General features: G+C 46.6%; 1 protein-coding gene across 6 annotated transcripts in view; it reads right to left on the minus strand.

Moving 5' to 3' along the window:
* Window positions 1-21,795, minus strand: part of ECT2 (epithelial cell transforming 2) — a 79,318-nt gene that overhangs the window by 21,059 nt on the left and 36,464 nt on the right. For all 6 annotated transcript variants that reach the window (XM_069975179.1, XM_069975178.1, XM_069975176.1 and 3 more), the window contains one exon: window positions 15,708-15,789. In XM_069975179.1, the coding sequence (XP_069831280.1) occupies window positions 15,708-15,789 (82 nt within the window). The remainder of the gene's footprint in view (window positions 1-15,707; window positions 15,790-21,795) is intronic.

Genomic DNA, 21,795 nt, shown 5'->3' on the forward strand with positions numbered 1-21,795 from the left:
TCTTAATTTGTCAAATAAAACCTGATTTTATAGACTGCATCTAGCTCATATGGATGACGCGAGATGACCAAATGTTTTTCCTAGTGTTGTGTCAAAATAATAAAAAAAACATATTAATCTAATTTCTAAGATTTTTAGGGGAAACAATTGAAAATGGAAGTTATGCGAGAGTTATGCGAAGAATGACTTTGTTGGTTTGATTTATAACTCATAGGGCAGAAATGTAAAAGGTGCAGAAATGTTCTGATCTTGTCTACAATGTTATGGCTCACTACTTCAAAAGGAAACAGTGTTTATCTAGTATTTCATATGCTTTTGTATGTCCCCCCCCCCCCTTTAGTTTAAAAATAAAAAAATAAAAAAATAACCCTGTTGCTATGACAAAATATGATATCCCAATTAGTGGGTACAATTACACCCTAACAGTGTTGAGGATTTCATGATATTTTGTGAAGCCATTACAAGATTTTGCTGACCTACGTGAGGACAGTTGTTTACATCGCTTAGTGCTTATGCAACTCACTCTTTTTGTACCTCAGCCAATGAAATAATGACAAGCCTTAGAAGATTTCCCAGAATCACGTATAAAATCTAACTTTTATTAGATATGCATTAAAAGTAAAAAATGTATTAAAACAAGTGTTCTACACATATGAAATCGGCACTTCACAACAGATCTAGGGTGTTGACCCTCTGATAGACTGGTATATTTAGGGATAGATTAGCCCAGATATATAGGGATAAAACCAGACTTCAGAAAAAATTGCGATAAACAAGTATCTGTCTCAATCCAAGTTTCTACGCGTTTCACCCAGATATGTCCCTGGGATCATCAGGAGACCTTCACAAAACACAATGGTTGCTGTTTAGAGATTATATAGAATTGTTGTGTTTAAATAAATAGAAAAATCAAATGAATATAGAAAAGGGTAGGAGACAAGTGGGGATATAGTGTGTGTACTCTGTCCGTGCGTCGGGTGGTCACCCTGGCCCGGCCTCTGATAAACACTTGGAGCGACAGGTCAGGATAACCCCAAGACACAGACAAACCACACACAACACAGTCAGGAGTACACTTTAATGGCTGCAGTATTACACATCAGGAACTGTATGTATGACCAATAGGGATAGCAATAACCCTCAGAGACAGTCCTATGGGGTTCAGGTTAGATACCAGTATCCTATGATGTCACAAGCCACATGCATAACCCCTATGATAATCTATGGCAACCATGCATATACTAGCTATGTCTGCCAAGTACTAGAGGAACATCCAATCCTGGAAGATGAAAAAGGTCTCATACAGCAGATACAGTCACAGAAACTGGCAAGTGCATGAAGCCTATATACTGACAGTGTTTGCCAAGACAGCCATCATGATAAGTCACAGTGCAGATATGGTGCACTCATCCCCACAGGGATTACTCACTACCCCCAACGTGGCCAGGATCCGTCTATCAGAGGGTCAACACCCTAGATCTGTTGTGAAGTGCCGATTTCATATGTGTAGAACACTTGTTTTAATACATTTTTTACTTTTAATGCATATCTAATAAAAGTTAGATTTTATACGTGATTCTGGGAAATTAAAAATAATTTACACGTATTTGGACCGTGGTTACTGCACGCCCACACGAGGTGGTGCATCTGTGATTTCAAGCCTTAGAAGAACCTTAATTTAAAATGCTTTAAACAGATCCATGAAAAGCACAGATGCAAACACGGACAGTTTTGCACGGATCACAAAGGTAGCAGACTACATTCACGGACCAGGAAAAACACGGAACGTGTAAATGCAGCCTCAGGCTACGTTCACACATGGCACAAACAGCGGCCGATGTGCGAGCTGTACTTTACATTGTATGCACAGTCTATGTTGTGTGGCCAATGTTCAATGAATACCTGGATGCTCGGTGGTAGTGTTCAGTGTGTATACACTATGGCCGTTGCTCCATAGGCTGTAATAGGCCGCTGTCATTATGTAGTGACCCAGTACAGGCCCCTAAGTATTTATTGCACCTGAGTAAGATAACTTCCTCGGGTTCACACAGGTGGGGATGAAGTGTTCACTAAAGTTAGTGTTTTGCCCACTAGGTGCTTCTCTATGTTCTGTGTGGTATGTGAAGCAGAGCTGAAGGAAACTCATGGGTTAATTGTTTTGTGTAATGCTGCGTTTACACGAAATGATAATTGGCCCGATCATACGATTAACGATGTCTGAGTAACCTTTTTTTTTTCATAACGATCAGCGTTTAGACGGAACAATACATCGTATTGAAATTTTGTTTTGCGATAGCTCAAGCCTATCTCACACATTGATTAAATCGGCGAACAACTGTTTACACGGAACGATCTGCAAATTTTTGGCGAACGACGATTTGAGAACATGTTGTAAGATCAAAATGAACGATTTCTCGTTTGTCGTTTGATCGTTCGCTGTGTTTACACTTACAATTATCGTTCGAATTCGATAGTTATCGCGCAAATTCGCACGATAATCGCTCCTTGTAAACGCAGCATTACATGTAATGATTGGTTCACTCAGGAGGTGCATTTGCTTCCCTTCTAGTTTCTGTCCTATCCTCTGTCCTCTCTCTTTTTGTACAAACAGTCCCACCAATCACAGTAGGGTTTGGTTAGACCTCTGTAGGAAGGAGTTAGTTCCTGGTAGGAGGAGTGTGTTAGTTGGTTCCAGACAGTCTGTGAGGAGGCAGCAAGGAACCAGATCTCTGCTTAAGTTAAGCCAGGGCCTGGCTCAGGCCAGATGCTCTGTCAGGGACACAACTTAGCGAGACTACAGATTCCCTTTGTGAAAGACACAGCAACTATGCAGTGCTAGAAAGTACCTAGGGGGAGAGCAGCCATCGAGGGATCACCTTGTCTATGCCAGAAACCTCTCTAAAACGTGAAGGGCAGATACTGGTACTGACCCAAGTGGAACAAAGTTACTAAGAGACTAGGTATTCCACTGCACATTGCAAGACGACTGGGAAGTCTTGGAATTTTGCTTAGCCTAGATAATTAGGCCTGGGGCTTGTACTACTCTGACAGGACAAGTGACTCGCAACTGTAGGGCAGAAGGCGGTCAGACAGTCTAAAACGTGAGTAAAAGTGTTCCCTTTATACCCTCTATGAGTACATGTCTAATTGGACAAGGCCCTTCAGGCACCCTCTCTCCTCCACACTCTTCTGAAGAACCTTTCCCCTTGGGTGAGATTTATCAAACTGGTGTAAAGTAGAATTCTCTTAGTTGCCCCTAGCAACCAGATTCCACCTTTCATTTTTCAAAGAATCTGAGGAATGAAACGTGGAATCTGATTGGTTGCTAGGGGCAACTAAGACAATTCTACTTTACACTAGTTTGATAGATCTCCCCCCTTGTCTCTATCTCATCCCCAAGCACCTGAGCAACTTTAAAGGGGAACTCCGGATAAGAAAAACATGTTTTCTATTAAAAGTACATTAAAAGTTATATAGATGTGTCTATACAATGGACCCTGTGCCAATTCACATTGTCCCCTGCTCCCACTGCTCTCCCCCCTTAGGAGACAAATATTCCATGCCTCTGTCTCACATTGTGTGTGTTTGCTGAGGACAGGCTGATGATTCAGACAGGGGCAGGGTGTGATGTCACAGGAGGCTTGGCTGGATCCCCCAATCCCCTGAGTGATCCACCATCTCTGAATGGCCAGAAGCAGGTGCAGCACTAATTTTACTGATTGTAATGGTTGGGGGACTGTGATGATCAGCTGAGGGAAAGCATTGCATTCTGGGAACTGCTCAACCAGGAAGGACAGAAACAATTTTTTTAACCTCTACCTGGAGTTCCCCTTTAAGTACCGTATTGTACTGAACTGTATTGTTGCCAGTAAACTGTTCCATTTTTTCAAGTGTTGGACAACTTTACACTTGGGTTAAACCTTTTGTGCAGGCGGGGCACCAAACTGTCCGGGAAGGTTTCTATACAACTCCAGGCTACTGTGACAAGTGCCCAAGTGACCCTAGACCCACTTAGCTACCACACCATCGTACCAGCTGACCCAGCAGTGAAACTACAACCACCAGTGCCTCACCGCTATTAAACAACGTCCTGCAACAATGGTTGTTGTTTAATGAAAAATACACTGAATGAGGCCTTAGAGTGCCGCCAAAATAGGTGGCAAAGAAGCGACTTGAAACTACAGCCCCTCTAGTTCAGTGGATAGCTCTTAGAGGCGACAGAGCCTATACCTGTTCCTGAGAAATGTGTTTGTGTATCACTTAATCACTGCTAACTAAGATGCCTCTTTTGATACACCATGTATATCAAATGTTCAGGGGAAAAGCTTAGAAGCTGCACATACATACTGCCAATCCATTCATTTGGAGGATACTTGTCCACAATCATTCAGGATCAGCAGGGGTCCCAGTGACTTGACCCCCATCAACTCGTAATGCCCCTATTACACGGGGTGACGAGAGGGAGCGCTTGCTCCTTCTTCCCCACTAGCTGCAGCCACTATTACATGTACCGACAACGAGCGGGTAAATGCAGGGGGGGCTGCCCAGTTAGCCCATAGTAGATAGCAGTGGTCTACAATCATTCAGGATCAGCAGGGGTCCCAGTGACTTGACCCCCATCAACTCGTAATGCCCCTATTACACGGGGTGACGAGAGGGAGCGCTTGCTCCTTCTTCCCCACTAGCTGCAGCCACTATTACATGTACCGACAACGAGCGGGTAAATGCAGGGTGGCTGCCCAGTTAGCCCATAGTAGATAGCAGTGGTCTACTGCCGCCACTACTCCACGGGGCAACGGCAGCATATCGCCGATATCCTCATCGTGTACGTTTCAACATGTTGAAAGACAACGATCAGCCAACATTGCGCATGTCGGATGATTGTTGTCTTCTATAACATAAAATGAAATGATTATCGTCCGAACTTGACTGATACTTGCTTCATGTAATAGGGCCATTAGTTATCCCTCATCGGGTGCATATAGAATAACTATCTGAAATTAGAATACCTCTTTAAAAGGAAGTGTTTTCTATCTTTAGGATTTATCAGATGAAAGATTAAATATTTAAGTGCGAACGAGGAGTAGTATAAGGGCAAGTTTCAGAAAAGCAATATACAGCCACATTTCTGCATCGAAATTAAATCTAGGAGCAATCGCCAGGCTACTGAACCACCTGACAGCACCATACTTTTTTTTTAAAAGGTTTTATTTATTGCTTTTAAGATTTAACAGTAAAAGGCATAAACTAATAGCAACAGAGACAAAACATCCATACTAGTGAGCAAAAGGGTACAGCAGTTGTACATTTCAACCCTCAGATCAAAGGAAAATATGCAGGTCAACTCACTATTATACAGCGGCCTATGCAACAGAGTGTCTAACGAAGCAAGGGTGCCCAGGATGTGGCAGCAAGGTATAAACTAAAGCAAAGTCCTCAACAATGTATATTGCCTGTTCTAGAATCTGAGGAAACACATGTACTAGTCATTCGCTCACTCCATTCACACATTGCTCGGGAGCTGTGCCTCATCCCCCAACCCAGCTAACGTTGTTTTGGCAGATAACCAAGGTTCCCAAATGTGATAGAACCTTTTAGGGGTGCCTCTAGCCGAATACGTAACATTATACATTTCCAAATCGTCATCTATCAGTTTCAGCCAGTGGGACAAAGTAGGACGCTTAGGAGGTTTCCAATTCAGTAGAATGGTTTTACGGGCATAATATAGCATAAACCTATACAGAATACAGCTATATTTAGTAGGTACCAAATCATTTACCAGACCAAGCAGACTATTTTCAGGTGCGCATACTCCCGGAAGCCCCAACTCCACATTCAGTAAGTGATGCACTTTGGACCAGAAGTTTTGAATGACTGGACAAAGCCAAATCATATGGATCCATGTAACCTTCCCCCCCACCACACCTAGAGCAAGTGTCCACTGAAAGGCTGCCCATCTGCACTAATTTAACTGGGGTAAGGTACACTCTGTGAAGCCACTTAACCTGGATCAGTTGGTCTCTAGCACATATTACAGATTTTTTCCAATAGCTTACCAATTCTTTAAGATGATGGTCTTCAAGAGAGGGAATATCAGCCTGCCATTTTGCAAATGAACTGTCAATCGGGGCACTCTGCATGGACATTAACGTTGAGTATAATGATGATACCGGTTTCTGCAGAGGGTCCCTACGTATCACCCCTTCAATGGGGCCACAATCCAATATAATCGTTTCCCCCCAAACTGTACTCTGCAAGCGTGTCTTAACTGAAAGTATCGGAATAAGGCAGACTGAGGAAGATTAAATCTTTGCTTAAGGTCTGCGAAAGTGGAGAAGACACCTTCTGGGTACAACTGGGCCAAATATTTAAGTCCCCGCTGAGCCCAAAAGGTAAAATCTGGAAGACTAAATAGTTCTGGGAGATGGCCATTCATCCATAGGGGAATATAGGGCGACCAAGAATTCTCCTCACCATTCCTGGGGTAAGGTTCAGCTAGTCTATTCCACACCTGAAGTGTGATGGCCATATTAGTAGTAGGGTGTGGAATATACGCAGTGCCCTTTCTGTAAATAAGGTTTGTGAGTGCCTCATATGAACCAGTTAAGGCCGCCTCTAGTACCGCTGCAGGGTTATTTGCATCTACCCTGACCCACCATGCTGCATATGACAACTGGGCAGCCATGTAGTATGCATACATATCGGGCAAGGCTAAGCCACACTTTTCCCATGGGGCCTTCAATGTGGCTCTAGCTAGTCTGGGTGGGCGCCCGCTCCACAGGAATGGTGTCAGGAGTCTGTCCAGGGCTACAAAGTGGGCTTTTGGCAAAGGAATCGGTGTTGACCTGTAGAGATACAACAACTTGGGTAGCAGAATCATTTTGAAAATATTGATACAACCTATCAGAGATAGTGGGAGAGTATTCCAGGCTTTTAATTTACATGTGACCACCTGCATTGCAGGGGTGATATTGAGGAAGGCGAATAAATGTACATCTTTGTGTATTAGAATACCAAGATACACAAACTTATCAACCACCATAAGGGAGGAGGATGCTGTGATGGAGGTGGGATCCACAGAGTCCACCGGGTATAGTACAGATTTGGACCAATTCACTCGAAGCCCAGAGTAGGAGCCAAACTCATCAACAGTCTGTAGTAGTGCTTCCAGTGAAGGGCCCGGATCCGCCAAGTACACCAGCATGTCGTCGGCATAGAGAGACAATTTTTCAGTGATGCCAGCAATAGTCCAACCCTCAATCGCCATGCTGTTATTGATCAGACTCGACAATGGCTCCATAATTAAAGCAAACAGCAGTGCCGAAAGAGGGCACCCCTGCCTGGTGCCACGACCCAGTGGAAAGGGATTTGACAGGCATCCATTAACCAGCACTTTGGCCCTTGGGCTTTTGTATAGTACCTGAAGAAACTTAAGGACATTTTTAGGAATACCCATCCGCTTCAGTGTTAGCCACATAAACTCCCACTCCACTGAGTCAAAGGCTTTTTCATAGTCTAGAGAAGCGATCACTCTGTTGCCAGCATTGTCGTGGCTCAATTGGAGGTTGGTATAAAGACGCCTAATGTTGATATCAGTCGTTTTGCCTGGCATGAATCCGGATTGGTCTGTTCCCACTATGGACAAGATCACTGCGCCCAATCTTATCGCTAGAACCTTTGCCAGAATTTTGGCATCCAGATTAATGAGAGATCGAACGGTATGAGCTGCATTGGTCCGGCGGCTTCCCAGCTTTATAGATCACCACAATAGTGGCCTCGTAGAACGAGTCTGGTAGAGTGGACGACTGAAGAGCATGGGTGAACAATGTCAACAGTCTAGGGCTATGTTGCTCCACATATTGTTTATACCACTCTGCCGGGAAGCAGTCCGGGCCAGGAGCCTTGTGGGGTGCTAGTTGAGTGATAGCTCTCTGTATCTCCGCCTCTTGGATAGGGGCATTAAGGTCTAACCGGTCAGAAATAGACAGAGGGCAGAGCAACCCTGTCCAAGTAGGCAAGCAAGCTCTCCCTCGAGGCTCTAGCGCGCAAAGCATATAGCTGGGAATAATATTGTACAAATTGGTTACATATAACTTGTGGCTCAGTCACAACTGTACCATCTTCCAAGCGTAATGCTGCCACTACTGTTTTTGGTGTCTCGATCCTGGCCAGGAACGCCAACGCTCTCCCATTTTTGTCTCTCCCTGCAAACGCAGATTGTTTGTGTGCTAACAGCCGTTTCTGAATATACTCAGTAAGGTGAATATTATATGTTTGTGCCTGTAGCCAGTGTGCCTGATTTTTCCATTGTGGGGTCCCGAATAGAGCTGGGCGATATGGCCAAAAAATAAAATCTCGATTTTTAAAAAATTTTGGACGATTCTCGATTTAAATCTCGATTTTTTTTTCCTTTTTGCTAAATAAACAGAATAGTTTTGTCCTTGCAGCATCAGATACTATTTTAATGACATTTGAGACAACTGTATTGCTTCTCACTGTAACAGTGCTCCCCTGTAGTAGACAAGCTCCCTGTGTGCCATTCTGGGCCCCCATATAGTATAGGAGATCTTCTTTGTGTGTTTAGTAGTGGAGGTATAGTGGATAAGGGGTGTAGTAGTAGTAGTACAGGTACAGATGAGGGATGTAGTAGTAGTGGTACAGGTATAGATGAGGAGTGTAGTAGTACAGGTACAGATGAGGGGTGTAGTAGTAGTACAGGTAAAGATGAGGGGTGTAGTAGTACAGGTACAGATGAGGAGTGTAGTAGTAGTACAGGTATAGATGAGGGGTGTGGTAGTAGTACAGGTATAGATGAGGGGTGTGGTAGTAGTACAGGTATAGATGAGGGGTGTAGTAGTACAGGTACAGATGAGGGGTGTAGTAGTACACGTATAGATGGGCAGCTAGGGGGGGATGGAGGGCGACTGGGGGTGACGGAGGGCGACTGGGGGTGACGGAGGGCGACTGGGGGTGACGGAGGGCGACTGGGGGTGACGGAGGGCGACTGGGGGTGACGGAGGGCGACTGGGGGTGACGGAGGGCGACTGGGGGTGACGGAGGGCGACTGGGGGTGACGGAGGGCGACTGGGGGTGACGGAGGGCGACTGGGGGTGACGGAGGGCGACTGGGGGTGAAGGAGGGCGACTGGGGGTGACGGAGGGCGACTGGGGGTGACGGAGGGCGACTGGGGGTTACTGAAGGAGGAGTGGGGGTGACGGAGGGCGACTGGGGGTGACTGAAGGAGGAGTGGGGGTGATGGAGGGCGACTGGGGGTGACTGAAGGGGGACTGGGGGAGATGGAGGGCGACTGGGGGAGATGGAGGGCGACTGGGGGAGATGGAGGGCGACTGGGGGAGATGGAGGGCGACTGGGGGAGATGGAGGGCGACTGGGGGAGATGGAGGGCGACTGGGGGAGATGGAGGGCGACTGGGGGAGATGGAGGGCGACTGGGGGAGATGGAGGGCGACTGGGGGAGATGGAGGGCGACTGGGGGAGATGGAGGGCGACTGGGGGAGATGGAGGGCGACTGGGGGAGATGGAGGGCGACTGGGGGAGATGGAGGGCGACTGGGGGTGATGGAGGGGGGCTGGGGGAGATGGAGGGGGGCTGGGGCAGCTGGGAATGATTGGGAAAGGAGTACACATAGCCCTCCTCCCCTCACCCCGGCCACACATGCAGGTCCCGGTCTCTGCAGGAGGCTGCAGGGACTGTAGTGGTGATAGCGTCGCTGCCATTACTGGAGCTGTACAGCGGGATCAGGGGTGAAGATCCTGCTGTACAGCTCCAGTAATGGCAGCGACGCTATCACCACTACAGTCCCTGCAGCCTCTTGCAGAGACCGGGACCTGCATGTGTGGCCGGTAGGGGAACGGAACGCTATGTGTACAGCTGGGGAAGGTCGGTCGCGGCTCTGGGGGACTGCCGACCGACCTGCACCTCGCCGCACTTCCCGCCCGCCCGGCACCTCCACGCAGCGCCGCCCCCTCACTTCCCGCCGGCCGTAACCTGCACCTCATGCCCGGCCGGCACCTCCACGCAGTGCTGCCCGCCCTCCATCTCCCGCCCGGCACCTGCACCTCCCGTCCGCCCGCCCGACTGACTCTCCGCGCTTCTCTGCCCGCAATGATTTTTTGTGAAAATCGAATTTACGATTTTCACAAAAAATCAAATCGATTCTAACCTTCTGGGCGAATTAATTCGATTAATCGCCCAGCCCTAGTCCCGAATATATGCTGCCTCTGCTGTCACCAATTTAGATTCAAGTGCGGTGCGTTTAGAAGACAGTTCTTTCCTATGAGTTGCTATGGCATTAATCAGAGCACCCCGTATTACAGATTTGAGAGCGTCCCATTCAATGAGTGGATTAGAAGACCCCTCATTGTCTCTCCAGTAATTATCAATTGCTTTGGACGTGTCCTGAGCAATGCGTGCATCTGCTAACCAAATTGGGTTTAAACGCCAGGACCTGGGCAGGCCTCCATTGGACTGTGTAAGGATAACGAGCAAAGGGGCATGATCAGATATACCCCGTGGCAAATAATCAACCTTAGACACCTGCGAGAGAAGATCTGTGTTTGCAAAGGCCAGGTCGATACGCGAGAGGGAGCCCGCAGTAGCGGAATGGAAGGAATATTGGCGGATACAAGGATTTTGCCATTGCCAGATCTCTGTCAGATTATTGGCAGTAGCCCAATCCAGGAGAGATCTATTATGAGTGGCTGGGGGAACCAAACGGTCAAGAGACCTGTCTAATGTCGCGTTAAAATCACCCAACAGAAGACAGGGCACAGGTGGGTATTGTGCAACCTTAGCCATGATGGTGTCTAACATGTCCCTTTTAAAGGGAGGGGGCACATAAATTCCTACCAAGATATATTCCTGACGTCTAATCTGCACATGTATCAAAATATACCTCCCTGAAGGATCCAGATGTGTGGCGAGGGCTTGAAAAGGCAGGGCCCTCGTGGCCAAGACCGAGACACCCCTGGTGTAGTTAGAAAATACAGAATGGTAGGCAGCTCCCACCCAAGGTCTCTTTAAAGCTAGGATTTTCTGTCCTCTAAGATGGGTCTCCTGGAGTATAATAACATCAGGACTATATTTTCGAAGGTAGTTAAAAACTAGGGCCCGTTTAATCTTACAATTCAATCCCCTGACATTCCAGGAAATAATCCTACAGGTGGCCATTTGTGATAGTAGTGGTAGTATAAAGAAGGAGGAGAGGAAAGGCACAGCTCCGGCAACAATCACACACACAATCATACAAGGACAACAAATGCAATAACAGTCCCTTCCCACACCCACCCTGCTCACACCCACCCAACATGGTCGAGCTTCAGTATCCCTAAACCAAAACCAATATAGAAAACACTTAAACACTTTCAAATGGTCAGTCTCTGGGTAAGTAGCAAAACATTGCGCAGTGGCGCAAAGAAAATATAAAACCAAAAACTCTAAGTCACATAGTTGCTGGAGTCTGACTCCCGGCTTGGAGACAGAAGAAAAAAAATTCTTGAGGAGAATCGTCCAGAGAAGAAACATCCTCACTCCCATGTCTGTGGAAGAAAAAAACAATGCAACAGGCAATGAAAGGATACTCAGGCCTCCCGTGGAGACCGCGGACAACCATCTAACCAGCTGGAGGCCTCCTCTGGGGTGGTAAAGAAGTGAGTGATGTCGCCATCCTGCACACGAAGCCTGGTGGGATAGAGCATGGCATATTTAAGTCCCTTCTCACGAAGACATGCTCTGACTGCTGCAAACTGTTGTCTCTTCTTCTGGACTTCAGTGGTATAGTCAGGGTAGAAGGATAAGCGTGCATTCTGAAACACAACATTCCCTTTTCGGCGTGCCGCAGCCAGGATGGCATCTCTGTCCTTGTAATTAAGGACCTTCATGATGAAAGGTCTTGTGGGGGCACCAGGAGGAGGCGGGCGTGTGGGTATCCGATGTGCTCGCTCTATGATAAAGCAGGGGGATAGCACAATGGGGTCCAAAACTCTCCTGATCAGATCCTCTGCAAATGCCTCAGGGTTTGTACCCTCAGCACGCTCAGGGAGGCCTAATACGCGTACATTGTTACGCCGATTCCGATTTTCGGCATCTTCGGCTCTTGCCTGAAGCTCCTTGACATGTTGCTGCAAGGATCTAGATAGTGCAGTAGTACTGGTTGAGGTACCCTCCACTTCCCCTATGCGGCGTTCTGCCTCAGCGGTTCTATCTCTGAGTTTATCTATATCATGACGTAGACAGTTAATGTCTGTTTGGAGGTGATCAATCTTGGTGGTCAAAGTTGCTTGGCATAGTGCTATGGCCGCCATAATTTTACAGGTGTCTGGGTGCACATCTGAGGGGGAGCTGCCCTCCAGTGGTTCCTCAGTTTGGCTCATACTGTCAGCGTATTCAAGAATTTTTGCAGCCTGTGCAGCCTTTCGGGACTTAACCCCTCATTCAGTGAATTTGACTCCCTTATAATGGTACAACAGCTAAGTCTATTGCAGGCAGTAGACCTCTTTACTCACAAAGGCAAAGTACAGTTCAATGAGCAGCTTTCTTTCCAGGTACAAGTGCTGTCAGTAAGTATAAGGTAAATCCAGCAGAGGACTCAGTGCTGCTCAAGAGGTGGTTAATCACAGTGAGTGCAGAAGCAGGTGTAATGTGGCTTATGAGATACCACAAAGAAGGTCTTTTAATCAAGGGATTAACTTTTTTATTGGCTCAAAAGTCACAGAAAGTCAAGTGTAGCACTCACAGAACACTCATCCCTGGTACTGAAGGGGTTAATCAGAGTGAATGCAGGAGCAGATGGAGAGGAACACAGGTACCTGACACTCACTGGACAGCTGAGGGTGATGAGATAACAGCTAGCAGGCTTACAGGAGCTCAGCAGTGCAGGAGTTAATGTCTGTAGGAGTGCCGACATGCAGACTGGACAAAGGCAGGAAATTGTTATCAGTCAGACAGAGCTGGAGGACAAGTATTTTGCAAGGAGCACTTGTGTAACTGTCACATAAACCCTGCATGATGAACTAAAGAGGGCTATTCCCCAGTGGTGTGATTCCCAGCAGGAGATGAGGAGCAGAGTGTTCAGAGGCAGGCTGCCACCAGGGGCTGTCACTGGTCCCACGTGTGAGCAATATGGCGGCTCCTCGTGCACTGGGAGGACACACTGCTAATGCCCTGCAGGAAAGGCTCTCCCCTCAGGGCACTCACCCCACTTTGGGATCTGTCCAGGCAAGCACCTAGGATGGAGGCTGAAGCAAGCAGCTAAACAGAAGGAGGCTGCCACTGCTCTCCCACCCCGCAGGTGAAGGGAGAAAGCAAAGTCACAGGAGGGCTCTTGCAGTCTCACTGAGTCCCAGCAATAAACGGACACCAGAGAAGGTTCAGCAGGTCTTAGGTCGTCAGCAGAGGTCAGCCAGCAGCAGAAGGTGAGGGAGTGATTCGTTTTCCCCCTCAGGAGACAGGATATAACTCAGGATACAGCCGGGAGCTCCAGCACAAGTGTCCTCACACCATGACAGTTAGGCCACGCTGACAGCACCATACTTACTTATGATGTAGTCAGTTCTGGTCGTCAGGCCTGCATTTGGGCTGTAGTACAGCCGTTAGAAAACAACCTTACTCGTCATTACGCGCAATTAAAATCTCTCAATATGACTGACCACATTATATAAGCTCTTACAACTCTCAGGCAAAGTTTCTTTCTTTGCCTGCTAGGCAAGATGTCGGCTGATCGTTGCAGTCGTTTGTCAACGACTCATAGCAGCTATCTGCTGCAGTCACTCCATGGAATAGGAGCTGTGGCAGCAGAGCGCTCCTAACTTCTATGGGCTGCCTGGACGATCTAGCGATCACCTAGATCGAATGAGCGCAGATAGCGCTCGTTTGCTCCTCAAGTCGCCCCGTGTAATAGGGGCTTTAGAATAAGCACACTCTTTCCAGACGAAGCATGCAAAGTTTTTGCTCCGCAATATATAAACTGATATATGTTGTTAGTTTATGTGCTGCTATGACTGCCCCCCACTTAAAAGGACAAGTGCCATGAAAAACTTTTTCCCAGTAATTGAAGCACATTACAAAGTTATATAAGTCTGTAATATGCTTCAATCACCTATCTGCCTCCCTTCCCTGTCTTTTCCCCCATCCACCCCCCACCAGGAAGTGTCCTAACTCACACAGACCTAATGACTGTCGTCACCGTCACCAAGCTCTTCTCTCAGCTCCTTCTATTGTTACACTAGCCTCCCCCCTCCCCTGCCTTGTCAGGTGACAGCTTGCTCAGCTCCCATTGGCTGAACAACTGCAAGCCATCATTTGTCACATGTCATGCTTATCTTCCCTCCAACTGACTCCGGCACATAGGCATCTCCCCCCACCCCTCATACCCTCTCTCCTGCTGCCATGGACTCAGTGAAGGAGTCATGTCACTAGAGAAGATAAGCTGAGCAAGCAGAGTCACCTGACAAGGAGGGGAGGGGGAGGCTGGTGTAACAGGACCTAGAGCAGCCCTCCTGCTGATGACTCATCCTCACAAGGAGGAGCTGCCTGGTGACGTGACGACAGTAATCAGGTCTGTGTGAGTTAGGACACTTCCTGCTGGGGGGTGGAGGGGGGAAAAGACAGGGAAGGGAGGCAGATAGGTGATTGAAGCATATTACAGAGTTCTATAACTTTGTAATGTGCTTCAATTACTGGGAAAAAGTTTTTCATGGCACTTGTCCTTTAAAGCAGGAAGTGTGGCTGGGATAAGTTGGGCACGTCGGAATACTCTTTTAAAACATACAGTCAAGATGTACTCTGACATAAGCGTAAAATCCATTCTGCTGCAGGAAGTTAGGGTATCCATGGATATTACCACACTAGGTCAATTCCATAAACGAGCCTTATTGGATCATAATGGGGCTTGCGCACAGTACTGACCCAAAGTGGTGGTGTCTATGGATACCAAAACTTATGGTGGAATAATTGATTTTATATCAATTAGTTCAGCATACATCATGACAGATCTGCTTTAAACTGACACGGTCACCACTTTTTTGCCTTTTCACTGCTCCCCACAGGTGTAAAAGGGTAAATTTTACAGCTTTCATTACTTATTTTATATTATAGGTCATGGTGCTTGTTCTGGTAAAAAGTGTTTATTATCTGTGGATTGGGATGTGGGCGGGGCTTCGCTGTCTAAGCGCCACATTGCCCTGTCTGTGACGCCATTGCCACATAGGCCCCGCCCCCTCAGCAGACATTGGTGTGGGTCAATCTAGGGGGTGGGGGCCTATATCTTTAGGCTGGCTCTTCCAATGGCTGTTGAGGGGGTGGGGCCTATGTGGCGATGACGACAGATAGGGGGGGCTAAGTGGCGCTAGGGGTTGGCGGTGTGGCGCTTAGGCTGCGAAGCCCCACCCACACCCCAATCCACAGATAATAAAAACCACTTTTACCAGAACAAGTACCATGACGTATAATATAGAATAAGTAATGATAGCTGTAAAATTTACCCTTTACACCTGTGGAGAGCAGTCAAAACGCAAAAAGGGGTTGACAGTGTCACTTTAAAGACGTGTAGGAGTTGAGGTCCAGTTAAAACTACAAAGCTGCATCAGAAAAAACTGCAGGTTTGTAATACAGCAACTGACCAAACAGTTTTTACAGATGAAAATTACATGGCCTTATGCTGCATTGCAAAACCCTGTCATTTCACACTTACGTCATTACTTCTTTTAATGATTCAATAGCTTTCTCGAGCATTAACTTATCTGGATTGTCCTCAGCTGTATGTTTCTTAAGATCTAGAAACAATAAAAAAAATGTAAAGACACAGTTTAATATAGACCAGGTTTACAAGAGCCAGAAAAAAAAAATCATGCTGTCTTGAAAGAAATGTACACCAATCAGCCATAAGATTTAAGCGGTATCTCTCAGCTTGATTTCATGCTAAGAGCTGCAGACAGGAGATAAACCAAAACTGTCTAAAGGTCATAGGTAAAATTATTAAAAAAAAAAAAAATTAACCCACTGGATCAGCCATGGAGACTAAGCAATTAGAGATGAGCGAATTTACAGTACAAGCGAAGCAAATCGATTTGTTAGCTCGGCAATCTGCTTATCAGCCTGCTGCCTTTGAAGTCCGTGCCACTCAGAGTGACTGGAAAAGTTGGATCCAGTCCCAGGAGAAGTTTTCCAGGCACCCGGGGTGGGGCAGCACGGACTTCAAAAGCAACATGCTGATTGGCAGACTGCAGAAGTAACATAGTAATTTGCTTTGTTTGTACTGAAAATTAGCAATCTACAGTGAAATAAAAGGATTTATTATATATTATAAAATATAGATATTATATATACACACATATTATACACACACACACAAACACACACGTATATATTAAAGAAAAAGAAAAAAAAACCACTAAATATGACACGTTTTGGGAATACTTTCCCTTCCTCATATATAGTGCATTTCATACAAGTATTTCTATGAAAATAATAAAGTTATGGCATTTTGGAACAAAAACACACACCAAAACTGCCTTCAGTTATAAGAGATATTAGAGAGAAATACGGAACAGCCCCACTGCTGCCACGAGTGGCTTCCAAAGCCCTGGTCCTGTCAGATATACTGACCCTCTGCTAATATTAGCATTACACCTGAGGAACCTCTGCTAATATTAGCATTACACCTGAGGAAGCTAACTGTGTAATTGACAATTTGAGTCCTGCTCACTCAGTTTTTTATGCTGCGGCTGATGTGCACACAGACAGACACCACTGTTGTTCTTTTCTCTTCACTTGTGCACCTGTCGCAAAAGCTTCTTTCTCCAGCTCAACCCTTTGAGGACCAGGCCCAAAATGACCCAGTGGACCGCGCAAAGTTTGATCTTTGCGCTTTCATTTTTCGCTCTGCCCCTTCTAAGAGCTCTAGCACTTTCAGTTTTCTATCTACAAGGCCATGTAAGGGCTTTTTTTTTTTACTCAGTTTTATTAGCATGAGTTGTATAATTCGCATACAGCAAATACAGATTATCCTTTACAGTAGCACACATAACTCATCCTAAACAGAGGATGAAGGTAACTATGGTTCAACAATCACAAATCCAGGTAAGTCAGGCAGTACAGAGCAATAGCATTATAAAAATCCAAGTGAGATCAGGCAATATAAGGATTAATCATAGCAAGATCTTAAAGTGATATTACACTAGAAGTTGCTTCACCATTCACACAACCACATCTAGAGAAGTGAGGGCATATCTTAAGATATCACCGTTCGAGGGGAGTTCATTCTACCATAACATGCAGGGCTCCAGACTAAAAAATTTACCTGGGAGCCATTGGCTCCTAACCTGAAAAATTTAGGCGCCAAATAGAATATTTGGTCGCCAACATTTTAAACCATGTAAAATTAATGTTATGTTAAATGGGACTTACTGTGTGCAGAGGCCACGGCAGCATCCTCCTCCTTTAGATCCTTTCTTTTCTTAGTTTGAAAACGTTCAACATGGAAACTTGCAACTTGACAACCATATACAGTCTGACTCAGTACTTCAGCTTCACTTGGCTAGCCTTTTAATGAGGCTTACTCTTCTGAACTTGAACTTAAAGGGAACCTGTCTCCCCCGGTGCCGGGGTGACAGGCTCCCAACCCCCCGTTAGAACCCCCTATACTCACCTCATCGCGCCGGGTCCCGCTTCTGAAGATGGTCGGGTCACGGAGATCTCAGCCGCTGCAGCCTGACGCGCACACTGAGAGATGAGTCCAACGCTCATAGAGAATGACGGGAGAGTCCAGCGCTCCGTCATTCTCTATGAGCGTTGGACTCATCTCTCAGTGTGCGCGTCAGGCTGCAGCGGCTGAGATCTCCGTGACCCGACCATCTTCAGAAGCGGGACCCGGCGCGATGAGGTGAGTATAGGGGGTTCTAACGGGGGGTTGGGAGCCTGTCACCCCGGCACCGGGGGAGACAGGTTCCCTTTAAAAGCTTGCAACAGTCTATACATACTGAGCTAGACTTATGACTGCAGCCGTAGTGACCCCCCACAAGATGTGTATATAAATAGATATATCTCTCACCTAGTGACTAATGCAAGTGACCCCCTACAATACAGACACCTGAGGGGCCCTGATAATAATAATTGTGCATATATCTATCTCCCAGTGTCTGCAGCCAGTTTGCCCTACACTTATAGATGGCCCCCTCCCCTTATAGATGACCCCCTCTACCCCCATTATAGATGCCCCCTCCTCCCCCCCCATTATAGATGCCCCCTCTCCCCCCCCCCCATTATAGATGCCCCCTCTCCCCCCCCATTATAGATGCCCCCTCTTCTCCCCCCCCCCATTATAGATGCCCCCTCTTCTCCCCCCCCCCCCCATTATAGATGCCCCCTCTTCTCCCCCCCATTATAGATGCCCCCTCTCCCCCCCCCATTATAGATGCCCCCTCCTCCCCCCCATTATAGATGCCCCCTCTTCTCCCCCCCTTATAGATACCCCCTCCCCTTATAGATGCCCCCTCTCCCCCCCATTATAGATGCCCCCTCTTCTCCCCCCCTTATAGATACCCCCTCCCCTTATAGATGCCCCCTCTCCCCCCATTATAGATGCCCCCTCTTCTCCCCCCCTTATAGATGGCCCCCTCTCCCCCCCTTGAAGATGGCCCCTCTTCTCCCCCCATTATAGATGCCCCCCCTTCTCTTCCCCCCATTATAAAGCCCCCCCCCCTTTCCTCTATGCTAAGCAATATTTAAAAAAAACAAACACACAAACTCACCTGACAACCCGCTCCCCCGGCGATCCTCTTCTTCTTCGGACGCTGTCCCCGGCTGATGCGCGGCTGCCGGGGGTGTCCCGTCCTATCCCCGGCAGCGCGGCGCGTCAGTGAGCTCCCTGTACGCCGGGGCTGGGACTTCTGACACAGGAAGCGTCTCTGACGCGCGCTTCCTGTGCCGGAAGTCAGGGCCCCAGGCAGCTCACTGATGCGCCGCGCTGCCGGGGATAGGATGGGACACCCCCGGCAGCCGAGCATCAGCCGCGCATCTTAAAGAGACAGCGCGCCGCCGCCGGGGCCAGTCGCAAATGGCGCCCAGATTAATAAATCTGGGCGCCATTTGCAAAATGTCAGTCGCATTGGCGACCATTTTGGTCGCCATCTGGAGCCCTGACATGTATGACAGAATCCAAAATATATTATTTATGAAGATATAAACAGGTGAAATTGTAAAAAAGGATACAATATGGTAACTTTTGGGGGTTCCTGTGTCTACGTAATGCACTATATGGTAAAAGTGACATGATACTATTACTCTATAGGTCAGTCCGAACACAACCATATGCAGGTTTACATAGATTCTCTAATGTTATATATATATATATTTTTTTTTTTATTAAATTTTTTTTTTGGCAATTAGTTAATAATAAAATGGGCCTATTGTGACGCTTATAACAGTTTTATTTTTTCACCTACGGGGCTGGTTGTGATGTCATTTTTTCCGCCATGATCTCTAGTTTTTATTAATACCATATTTGTGAAGATCGGACGTTTTGATCACTTTTTATATATAATATAACAAAATCGGTAATCCGCGCACTTTTTCCCCTCTTTTCGTGTACGCCGTTAGCAATAACGCTTGTTCTATTTTAATAGATCGGACAATTAAGCACGCTACGGTATATTATATGTTTATTTCTTTTTATATGTTTTATTTATATAAAATGGGAAAGGGGGGTGATTTAAACTTTTATTGGGGGAGGGGTTTTGGGGTAGTGTATTAGTGATTTTAATATATATATATATATATATATATATATATATATATATATATATATATATATATATATATATATATATATACACACACACACACACACATATATACACACACACACACACATTTTAACCCTTTCTCGCACGAGGACGTAACTGTACGTCCTCGCGCGGGTGCGGGCGTTCAGAGCAGGGCCGCGCGGCTACCCCGCTCTGAACCGCTGCGGTCCCGGGTGCCGCTTGTAGCCCGGGACCGCCAGTATTAGCGGGCACGGTCCGATCGCCGTGCCCGCTAATACAGTAATGAGATGCAGCTGTCAAACATGACAGCTGAATCCGATTGACAGCTGAATCCGATTACCGGATACAGCATTTCCCTAGTGTCTAGTGGCGAAGATCGCTCCTCCGGGACGTTATCCCGGAGGAGCGATCTCCTTAACTAAAGCCGGCCGGAGACAGCTCCAAGATGGCGCCGTCCCCGGCTCGGCACTCGTATGTTTTCGGCTGCAGCAGCCGAAAGCAAACGAGTGCCGATCTCATTGATCTTTGCTGTATAACTATACAGCAAAGATCTCAATGAGAGATCAAAGTGTATATACTAGAAGTCCCCTAGGGGGAATAACCCTAACCCCAGGGGGGCTTCTAGTAGATGTGTGTAAAAAAAAAAAAAAAAAAAAAAAAAAAAAAAAGTATTGTTATAAGTAAAAAGCCCCCTCCCCTAATAAAAGTCTGAATCACCCCCCTTTTCCTTGGTTATCAATAAAAGTAAATAAATAAACATGTTTGCTATCGCCGCGTGAGAAATCGCCCGAACTATTAATCACATTCCTGATCTCGTACGGTAAACGGCGTCAGCGCAAAAAAATCCCAAAGTGCAAAATTGCGCATTTTTGGTCGCATCAAATCCAGAAAAAATGTAATAAAAAGCGATCAAAAAGTCATATATGCGCAATCAAGGTACCGATAGAAAGTAAACATCATGGCGCAAAATATGACACCTGACACAGCCCCATAGAGCAAAGGATAAAAGCGTTATAAGCCTGGGAATGGAGCGATTTTAAGGAACGTATATTTGTTAACAAGGGTTTGAATTTTTTACAGGCCATCAGATACAATATAAGTTATACATGTTATATATCTTTTTAATCGTAACAACTTGAGGAACATGCATAACAAGTCAGTTTTACCCCAGGGCAAATGGCGTAAAAACACATTACCCCCAAATAAAAGAAATGCGTTTTTTTTTCAATTTCACCACACTTTGAATTTTTTTCTGGTTTCGTAGTGTACCAAATGCAAAAATTCAGCCTGTCATTGCAAAGTACAATTAGTGACGCAAAAAATAAGGGCTCATGTGGGTCTGTAGGTGTAAATATGCAAGTGCTATGGCCTTTTAAGCACAAGGAGGAAAAGACGAAAACGCAAATTAGCCTGGTCCCGAAGGGGTTAAGTCCCTTTGGGGGACTTGTACATACAATACTTTAATTTTCATCACTGATCACTGCTATGCCATAGGCATAGCATTGATTAGTGTTATCGGCGCTCTGCTCATTGAGCCTGCCTGTGCAGGCTCAGTGACCAGAGCGCCGATCGGACCGCACGGAGGCAGGTGAGAGACCTCCAGCGGTCCGTTTTAACGATCGAGACCCCCGCAGTCACACTGCGGAGGTCCCAATTGGTAAGTGACAGGGGCTCCCTGTCACTTACACGCCACGGCGTTTAAGGAGGTAATGTTACGCTACAGCGTGTCATTAACGGTGAGGTGCTGATTGCGGCCGGCCCCCACCTGCTATGAAGTGAGCTCCAGAGCACAGGACGTACCGGTACGTCCAGGGTCGTCTGGGCACGGACTTCCAGGACGTACCGGTACGTCCTTGGTCGTCTAGGGGTTAAAGGGCTTATCAAGTGTGGTTTGTAATTAAGCTCCGTTCACTTTAATGGAACTGAGCAGCAAAACCACGCCCAAGCTGGAGATAAGAGTGGGGCTGTCTCTGGAAGAAAGTGGCAATGTATTTGCAGCGCTGGATAACCCCTAGC

This window comes from Dendropsophus ebraccatus, chromosome 6 (assembly GCF_027789765.1).
Source record: "Dendropsophus ebraccatus isolate aDenEbr1 chromosome 6, aDenEbr1.pat, whole genome shotgun sequence".
NCBI classification, from domain to species: Eukaryota; Metazoa; Chordata; class Amphibia; order Anura; family Hylidae; genus Dendropsophus; species Dendropsophus ebraccatus.